At 39.3% G+C, this 10,102-nt stretch overlaps 1 protein-coding gene across 1 annotated transcript; it reads left to right on the top strand.

Moving 5' to 3' along the window:
* Positions 1 to 3,821: 3,821 nt before the first annotated feature.
* On the top strand, positions 3,822 to 6,182 carry LOC118496051. The gene is made up of 9 exons (XM_036006155.1): positions 3,822 to 4,272; positions 4,371 to 4,464; positions 4,573 to 4,640; positions 4,778 to 4,909; positions 4,990 to 5,052; positions 5,193 to 5,315; positions 5,449 to 5,508; positions 5,579 to 5,935; positions 6,057 to 6,182. Exons 1-8 carry the CDS (start codon positions 3,940 to 3,942, stop codon positions 5,870 to 5,872), a joined length of 1,167 nt encoding a protein of 388 aa, XP_035862048.1. The 5' UTR covers positions 3,822 to 3,939; the 3' UTR covers positions 5,873 to 5,935; positions 6,057 to 6,182.
* The last annotated feature ends 3,920 nt before the right edge of the window (positions 6,183 to 10,102 follow it).

Raw genomic sequence — 10,102 nt, forward strand, 5'->3', positions numbered from 1 at the left:
TACAGATTATTTACATGGAGTCTGGTGGGTTTGGTGATGGGGATTTCAGGGCTGTTTCATGTTAATCTAAAATGATCTTACTCTTTAACTAAATGGTCTATCTATGTAGTGATCCATCCCATAATGTTGTCAGACACTTAGAATAATAATCTGAGTCTGTCAGCTGCAAAAAAGAAAAACATTTAGTGGAGTCTAAAGATTACCCTAGATATTAAAAGAAGATGGTTTGCTGTGTGTCCTGGACTTCCCTCCTACCAGTCTTCCCGTCGGCGTTTCTCCTCCTGCTGTCTCTGCTACTGTTGCTTCCTGATGGCCTGTTTCACTGCTGAGCCTGGTGTGGAAACACACAAACATTGTTAGTATTAAATATTATTATCAGGGTTGCCCTGTTATTATAAAGCAACCAAGCTGAATGAATGTAAAAGCAAGTTACAACATTAGAGGAACGTTCTCTGAAGATTACAATGTTAGGGAAATGTAGTGTAATAAAAGTAAATGTAATTAGCCTCGAAAAATTATACTGGACCAAATTTACAGTTCTACTCAGGCTTACCTAACTAGCTAACCCTAACCCAGACTTAAAACATTCGCTGAAGTATAATCAGCTGACGCTGCGTCTGTTGCTTAGTGTTTTACAACCCTAAGCTACCTAGCGTTGATTTAACTTAACGTTACACAGTAGCTAACGCTAGCTAGCTAGCTATACAAGTTATAACACTGACTGCATTAATGTTACACTTTAACGTACCGAGAAAGCATCTCTTACCTGAATATTCATCACGAATTTAGCTGTTTGTGTCCATTTATATTCCTCCAGGTTTTATAGCCTTTCAAATACTCTCCTGGGTAAAAATAGCTAGTTGTTTGTTGATATTGAGGAAGTTTTACGTTTCACTTGTAAAGGTCGTAAAATAACTCCGGGGGCATTATATGGATCACTAGCTAATATTTAAAAGATCGAGTTTTGCTTTATAGCTGTCTATGTGCTTTGAATTAAAGTGCGCAGTGAATGTACTGTGTTAAAATACCGTGCTAGAGACTTAATGGTATGCTTAGGATTGTGGGTAGTGTAGTTTTTCTTCATAACATTGCAGTTTAGACTATATATTAAAAACTAAGTTGATATCATAGAGAATTTTACACAGGCAACACATTTAATTTCACAACGACGTGGCTCGTGGATAGTGTACCTCAGATGGTTTAGAAATTGTTGAGATATTTGAGAAAATTAATGAATTGTTTACTTCTCGGGCCGGAAGTGCGCTATTTACGTCATCACGTCTATTATAAAAGCTTGAGTCGGCTTTCCAGCGACGCCTTTTGTTTGTGAACACGTAGCTGGCTAGCTAGTGTAAACAGAAACAGGTTCCTGAAATCGCTTTTTCACTTATTGTGGTACAGTGGTTTTGTGAAAGACTTATTTTTCAGATAAGTACAGAGCTTTTTACGGAATAAAGTCAACGTCTCGACGCAAGGTAAGTTTATTTTTTAACGGTGAAGTTATTGTTGTGTTTGGCGCTTTAACGGCATGTTACGTGTTTTGGGGGAGGGGGTGAATGTGACTCATTTCACGTCGAGTTAAAAGATCGCTGGACTCTTAAAAATCATCAGTTTAGACATTTAGTTTCTCTGTCTGTGTGTATGTGTATTTCTGCGTGTGTTTGGTGTTTTTGTGTGTGTTTCTGTGTTCGTTACTGCGGTTCTACAGCCTGACGGACCGTGTGTGTGTGTGTGTGTAGTAGGATTACTATATTGTATAAGGGTCTCTGTACCAGGGACGGCACACTTTGTGGCTGTGGCGTCGCTGTAACCTCCACTCAAACGTTTTTATAACTAAGCATTCAATCTTTATAATATACAGCCATGCGACACAACAATTGAAATATTAATCTGTCATGATTTTTGTATGTCTTTAGTTCATATTTAGTGTGTGTATTATTTAGTTAAATGTAGGGTGTTTGAAGTTGGGGAAATATTTAGTTCAGACTGTAGTTAGTTCTGTGCATTCTGTTAAGCTTCTTACACACCGGGCAGATTATCAATCGTGGGACAATGGCGAGGTCAGTGACGGGAGTGGACTCGAGTTTGTTTGTTTGGTGTGTTCCGTGTTGTCGTTTGTTGGAGGAGCTGTTGGTTTTCATTTTGGCCAATTCTATGTTCCAGATAAGGTCCCATGTATGATTGCGGTCTACCTTGTGTTTGCGGTCTGGTGTGTGTGGCTGGTCTGGCTATTCTGTGTGTCTGTTTTCAACAATACAACACATTAGTAGCAAATGTAAATCAGCCTATAGGTAAGGTAGTCATTAAGATAGCCATCGTGTGTGTCCTTTCTTGAGGATTGAACTCAGTTGGCCTGAAGGAAATTAGATCTCGCATGGGCCACATGTTAATGTTAGCTAGAGGTGTGTTGATGAAGTATGACCTGGGGAAGGTGTGTGTGTGTGTGTGTGTGTGTTTTCTGAGTGTGGTGGGCTGTGTGTGGTGTGTGTTTTCTGAGTGTGGTGGGCTCTGTGTGTGTGTGTTTTCTGAGTGTGGTGGGCTCTGTGTGTGTGTGTGTGTTTTCTGAGTGTGGTGTGTGTGTTTTCTGAGTGTGGTGGGCTCTGTGTGTGGTGTGTGTTTTCTGAGTGTGGTGGGCTGTCTGTGTGGTGTGTGTTTTCTGAGTGTGGTGGGCTCTGTGTGTGGTGTGTGTTTTCTGAGTGTGGTGGGCTCTGTGTGTGGTGTGTGTTTTCTGAGTGTGGTGGGCTGTCTGTGTGGTGTGTGTTTTCTGAGTGTGGTGGGCTGTCTGTGTGGTGTGTGTTTTCTGAGTGTGGTGGGCTGTGTGTGGTGTGTGTTTTCTGAGTGTGGTGGGCTGTGTGTGGTGTGTGTTTTCTGAGTGTGGTGGGCTGTGTGTGGTGTGTGTTTTCTGAGTGTGGTGGGCTGTCTGTGTGGTGTGTGTTTTCTGAGTGTGGTGGGCTGTGTGTGGTGTGCTTTCTGAGTGTGCTCTCTTTGTGTGTCTGAGTGTGTGCTGTCTTTTTGTGTGTTTGAATTGATTAGTTAGATTAGTAGGCTATTATTTTCATCACCAACTATTTAGATAAATGATTTATTGTTTTGAGTTTTTTTTTCGTATTTAAAAAATGGATCTTAGCTTCATAAATTTCAATATCTGTTAGTTATTTGCTTCTCTGAGACAGTAAACTGAATATCTTGAGTTGTGGACAAAACGAGCCATTTGAAAATGTCATTTTGGGCTTTTTGGAAAACACTAATCTACATTTTTCACTATGTTTTGACATTTTTCTCTCGTGGCTTACATTTACTGATATTTAACTGATCAGGGGAAGTTGACTGAAGCTGGTTGATTTTGTGTGTCTTTAGTTCATATTTAATTCTGATTGGCTGCAGTTCTGAACATTCTGTTCAGGCAATCAGACAGGACTGTGTGGTTGGCTGTCTGGCGTCATGTGTGTTTTTTTTTCTGTATGTTTTTGTATGTTATATTGGTCTGTATTTGTTTGAATATGGTTATTGTGGTATAGATCTAATCTTTTGATGTATTTGCATTTCTGTAGATGCCTAGAGGAAAAGGTTACCGTCGGTCTTTGGCTGGAAAGTTGAAGTACGCAAAGCAGCACACTCCTCAGCTTCCCACTCCTGAAGTGATTCTGGTGCCACGTGGTGGCGCATGTGAACCATGTAAGTATTCATATATGTATACATGTGTGTTGCCAGGGTATACAATGTTTTTATTAAATTTTTTTTTAATCGCTGCTTTATAAAGGTAAATTAAATGTTAATTTTCTTATTGTTTTTCGTTACTAGGTTGTGGTACTGGTGTTCGTCACCGAGTCAACGAATGGACACGGTCAAAGGTTACAGGAAAACAACACAAGTTCATCATTCCTCCAGAGGTCCCAGACAAGAAGGTATTTTTAAGTTCATTAAAACGTTCTATGTGTGATGAGAAATGTAGTGGTGTGTGTGTGTTTGACCAAATCTCTCTTGTTACAGTTCATTCTGATTGTTGGCGATTCTCATCTGCGGGCTATAGTCGACGGGGTTGTTCCCATGCCAAAGTCACAGGACATTCCACTGTCGTTTGGCTTCATGTCTACGCCTGGGGGCACTGCTGCAGACCTGAGAGCCGAGTTGGACAATGCTCTTCTCCCCCGGATCCCAGATGCTATCTGTCTCTTGGCACCTAGCAACAACCTCACTGCTAACCAAACCATCAGTGAAGCGGCGGCAGATTTCCGCAAACTACTGGACAGCACCATCAACATTTGTACTAAGGTAAGCTCTTTTTATGTTGTATGATTATTTATTTTTTTTAATTTCTGTAATGCCATTTTTGTGTTTGTACAAGTCTTAACTCTATTGTTTATGTTAAGGTCTTTGTTGTCGACTTCCCGCCGCGTTTGAACGTTGACCTGGACGTACAACGGCATTATCGTGACGAGTACCATCGTGTTGCAGCTCCGTTGGGTATGTGATGTCAAATAGTGTATTTGTGTGCAGGTTTACAGGATGATATGCATTCAAGCAGACATTTTAAATAAATGCCTAATTATTGTTCTATTCTTCATTTCTAAGGTATTGCCTCCTACCCTGTTGATGAGAGGTTCCCGTTAAACAACCTCAAGCTGTGGAGCAAAGATGGCGTAAGTTTGATCAGCTAATTTATGGTATATGTATAAGTGTGATGTTCAGTTTCCTGTAGTGGGTTTAACAAGTTAAATTAGACCGATGCAAGTTTATTGTGGAAACTGTTGTCTAACATGATTCTTCATGTATTTAGACTCATCTCAGCGACAACCATGGAATGCCAATCCTGGTGAATGCTCTCTACATGGCCTGCTATGTCCAGTTTTTGGAGCCAAGGCAAGATCCAGCACCAGTTGGCTGGAGAGTTGTTGGACCAGGCAGGAAGGTAATACAATGCTAATGTTTTTTTGTAGAAAACACACTTTTCCCAGTGTTTGTTGTTACTAAATATATTTATATTTGCAGAAGTCTCGGCCAGCTGTCAAGTCTGGTGTTCCTGCCAAGAAGAGGCACGTTCAGCAGGAGGAGGTTGGTTGATTTTTGCTATATAGTGAATATATTTTTGTAATATACTGTAAATAATTAGATTTGACTTAAATGTGATCTTGGGTAACAAGTTTAATAACCTAATGTTGGTGCACTCTCTGTTTATGGCGTCCTATCTCCAGGTTTTTGTGTCGAAGCCAAATCAAGTGCCAATGGTCCGTCGAAGGGTCCCTCAAAGGTCTTCCCCCAGGGTTGCTGCATCACAACCCTCAGATGGCTGGACAGTTGTTGGACTAGGCAGCAAGGTAATAAAATGTTTGCCAATACATTGTTTTTCTTCTGATTTTCATACTTTTCTCAGTGTTTGTTGTTAAACATATTTTTTCAGTATTTATTATAAATTTACCACAAGTTTTTAAATTATTTTTGTATTTGTAGAGGTTCCAGCCAGCTGACAAGTCTCGTGTTTCACCCACAAAGAAACTGGTTCAAACTGAGGTTAGTCATTTTTTGTTATATATTGTATACATTTTTGTAATTTTTTTTTTTTTCTCAAATTTGATCTTAGGTAACAAAATGTGTAACCCGAACTTTGACTGTTTTTTTTTGTCCTTGTCAGGAGGACATGGCGGAATGTTCCATTGTGCTAAATCCTGTGTGGTTTAGTAAGGAGCTTCTTCAAACTTTGGGCGATGGCACCATTCACATCCCAGCCCCTGTGTCTCCACCTGGTCCAAAGGGCCCAAAGGTTAGTTCAATACTGTATTTGTTTTTCCTGTTGGTTAAGGTTGACGTTACATTGTCAAACACATTGTGTATTACTAAAAAGCAACATTGTTTATATTGTTTTTCTATCTGTTAGAAGGCAGTGAAAGAACGTCGCCACCATCAGTTTGCTACCAAGAAGACAGCCCTTTTGCAGCAGGTGGGCCTTTTACTCCTTTTGAAATGTTTCTGTGCAGTTACTCTAGTCAGAGACATGCAGCCTTTTTTGATTGTATATAGTTATGTGTCTAGTGGTTAATGATCTTGATGATTGTTTATAGGACAAGGCTACTACACCAATGGAACTTCCTGGTCCGTCGTCTGCCAGTCTTGCCACAGTGGCTCTGAAGGAGGTCAGGATACCTTCATCGGATCAGCCACTGGAGCACCCTGGGAAGGTAACGCATTGTAACATGGTTGTAACAGATTTTGATACATAAAATAGTTAGTAGGTTTAATTGTATTAAGTGAATAAATGTGTTTATGGTTGTGTAACAGTCTTTGTTTTTGTTTTGAGGAGGAGGCATCAGTGACATCGCCCAGCCCTTCCCATCCTGATGATGATGAATGGCCTACACTACTGGACACCATGAAGGTTTGTAATATTGCCAGTAATGGTGTGTGAAGATGTTTGAATCCATAAGACAGTTGCTATCTAAATGTACTTAACCAACTCATTTATTATTGTTTTAGGATCAAGTTGCAAAGCTGCAGTGGACGCACTTCATGTCCAAGAAGGAAGACGATGTACAACAGGTTAGTTTTTTGAGTTACTAGTGCAGTGCCCGTTGAAAATGTGCAGAGAGAGATAATCATTTGTATGTCATGGAGTTGCTAATTATTTGATTTGTATTAAGTTTATAAGTGTTTTTGTCTTATTTGAGGAGGAGGAGGCATCTGTATCTCCCAGGCCATGTTATGCAAATGTTGCCGCGAAGCATTCGCTTGACCTCAAGAAGGTGGGTAACACAAACTATTTGGACAGTAATGTTGTTGGTCCATGAAACAGTTAGTAGCTGTAATTGTATTAGATGAATACATGTGTTTATGGTGGTGTTAACACTGTTTGTTTTTATTTTGAGGAGACTGCAACAGTGACATCGTCCAGCCCTTTGGTTGCTGGTGTTGACGACTGCCTTGCACCACAGGCCACTGCAAAGGTTTGTATTAATTTTAACAATACTGCGTGGAAATATTTTGATTCATAACATTTTATAAATATTAATCACTATATATGTACTTAACCAACTTGTTTTCATTGTTTTAGGCTCATACTGTAAAACTGCAGAAAAGGCATCTGATGTCCCAAAAGGGAAACGGAATGCAGCAGGTTTGTTTATTTCTGTATTTTTTTTATTTTTTTTAACATTCCCTTTTTTGCATTTTAAATTATTAGTCTATAAAATATTTTTTTGTTTGTATTACAGGGAAAAATATACACATTTGCATATGTATTGTAGAGATTACTTGCACGTTATAGAGTTGCTAATTTTAATTTTATTCATTGTCTGTTTGACAGTCCTGTGAAGTACGTGAGACGACAGTGAGACCTGTGAATGTCCCCCCTGCTGTGTCTGCTGTTCCTGTTGCTACTCCTACTGACCACCTGGACCACGTGAGTCTTGACAGTGTCAATTCTTTTACTAGGGGGTCTTTTCATCAGGGTGACCAACGTTTTCATAGAAATATGAATAAGCAGTGTGTAACGAACAGCGTCGCCGCAATCATCACACATGTTTCAAAGAGTGTCTTTACCTGGAAAACACAGGACATAGATGACATTTTGGTGCGTGGTAATAATTTCTACACTTGCATGGAGCAAAATCATATGATCAGTGCTTCTCATAGTAGTGGTTACATTTTTGTTCGTGAATTACCCAAGGTGTTTATGCATAACAATAGAAAGGTCCGTTTAGAGTATTTAGACCCATGTAGTGGAGTTATTGGCTTGGAGAATTATGCTCCAGGTGTCCGAGATATAGCCATGCCTTTGGACGAAGCTCTCCAGCGAGCACTGTTGGAGGCAAATGCATGTTTGCTGACTATTAGGAGTAACACCTGTGCTGTGTTTAGGCTGGGGTCACATTTTGCTGTGTTCGATCCGCATGCAAGAGGCAACGATGGTGGTTTGGAGTTTCATGGTACCAGCATTGTAGCATGCTACGACACTTTGTCGATGGCATACGGACATGTCACTAACCTTGTTTCTTCACTGTATGGTGACGATGATGTGTCTAACAAAACTTTTGAAATCACTGGTGTTAAAGCTGTTTTAGTTGATGAGGTCAGTCCAGTTAGTGTCGAGCATGTAGATGGTGAGTCAGAAAGTGTTTTTGATCTTGAGTCAGAAACATTGGCTGTTGTAGGTGTCGATCATGTCTCTAGTGACTCTGAATCTATGGTTTGTGACCAGGCGTCAGACGGAAGTCTTGAGTCAGAAACCTTGGCTGTTGTAGATGTTGCTAGTGACTCTGAATCTATGGTTTGTGACCAGGTGTCAGACGGAAGTCTTGAGTCAGAAACCTTGGCTGTTGTAGGTGTCGATCATGTCTCTAGTGACTCTGAATCTATGGTTTGTGACCAGGCGTCAGACGGAAGTCTTGAGTCAGAAACCTTGGCTGTTGTAGATGTTGCTAGTGACTCTGAATCTATGGTTTGTGACCAGGTGTCAGACGGAAGTCTTGAGTCAGAATCATTGGCTGTTGTAGGTGTCGATCATGTCTCTAGTGACTCTGAATCTATGGTTTGTGACCAGGTGTTGGATGAAAATCCTATTAATGTTGAGTTGGAGACAATAGAAACAACCAGTAATGATGATGTTGATTTCGTGTCTGAAACAAATGCCACACCAGTCACATTTAAATCTTTGACATTAGCTGATAAAAGGAGGATCTGCTTCAAACTTGATATTGTGCCCAGTTTATCTCCTGAGGATGTTGTTTTAGATAGCAAGGAATTGGAGCAGCCTGTACCTTGCACAATCACTGACATTAACTCAGATGGTAATTGTTTCTTTAGTGCTCTGTCTCATGTTTTTAGTGGGGTACAGACATATCATAAGAATATTCGTCGGGCTGTAGTAAATAATATTAAACAAAATCCTGATGTGTACCGTAACATTCTCAGGCAGCAGTATACATCTGTAAAGCAGTATATTACAAAATCGAAAATAAATTCTGTTGGAACTTGGGCTACCGAAGTCGAAATTCACGCGGCAGCTGATTTCTTTGAGGTAGACATCTATACATATAGTAGAAATGAGTGGTTAAGGTTTGAGTCTAGGAGTGAGAAAACTGAAAACAAAGGGATTTATCTTAAACACTGCAATGAATGTCATTATGAGCCAGTTACATGTGTGAAGGATAATGTCTCTAGTATGTGTTATAGTGTAAGTACCCTCTGTGAAAATGATCACTCAAAGGCAAAGAGTAACTTATTTTCAGTACGCAAAATTAGTAATGAAAGCCAAAATAAGAAAAAGAGACAGAGTTATGCTGAAGACAGTGACTATAAGCAACTTAAAAAAATGAAAGGACAACACAGATATGCTAGTGACATAGAGTACAAAGAACGTAAACAACAAGCAAGTGTTAATACCTACGCTACTAAACCTGAGTTCAAAGAAAAACTCCTACAGAGGAACAAAACAAATTATGAAACTAAACCTGAGTTCAAAGAAAAACTCCTACAGAGGAACAAAACAAATTATGAAACTAAACCTGAGTTCAAAGAAAAACTCCTACAGAGAAACAAAACTAATTATGAAACTAAACCTGAGTTCAAAGAAAAACTCCTACAGAGAAACAAAACAAATTATGAAACTAAACCTGAGTTCAAAGAAAAACTCCTACAGAGAAACAAAACAAATTATGAAACTAAACCTGAGTTCAAAGAAAAACTCCTACAGAGAAACAAAACTAGTTATGAAACTAAACCTGAAGTTAAACAAGGTCTCATAAAGAGAAACAAAACTAACTATGCAACTAAACCTGAAGTCAAAAGAAAGATCCTACAGAGAGGCAAAACTAATTATGCAACTAAACCTGAAGTCAAACGAAAGATCCTACAGAGAGGCAAAACTAATTATGAAACTAAACCTGAAGTCAAACGAAAGATCCTACAGAGAGGAAAAACAAATTATGCAACTAAACCTGAAGTAAAAAAAAAAATCCTACAGAGAAACAAAACTGAAAAAGTTAAGCAGTTACTTCAAAACCATGACATTAATTTTGTAATTGAGCAGTTTAAAGAAAAGGTAAGGCACGGCCCAAAATTTGTTTGTTGCGTTTGTCATAGATTATTATTTCAACATCAGGTAAAACAATGT

The sequence above is a fragment of the Sander lucioperca genome, chromosome 1 (assembly GCF_008315115.2).
Source record: "Sander lucioperca isolate FBNREF2018 chromosome 1, SLUC_FBN_1.2, whole genome shotgun sequence".
NCBI classification, from domain to species: Eukaryota; Metazoa; Chordata; class Actinopteri; order Perciformes; family Percidae; genus Sander; species Sander lucioperca.

Coding starts and splice junctions, on each gene's coding strand:
- LOC118496051 (XM_036006155.1), top strand. CDS start 3,940: ATGAGAAATGTAGTGGTGTGTGTGTGTTTGACCAAATCTCTCTTGTTA. Junction 4,641..4,777: donor AGCTGTGGAGCAAAGATGGC/GTAAGTTTGATC, acceptor TCATGTATTTAG/ACTCATCTCAGCGACAACCA. Junction 5,316..5,448: donor TTGTTGGACTAGGCAGCAAG/GTAATAAAATGT, acceptor TTGTATTTGTAG/AGGTTCCAGCCAGCTGACAA.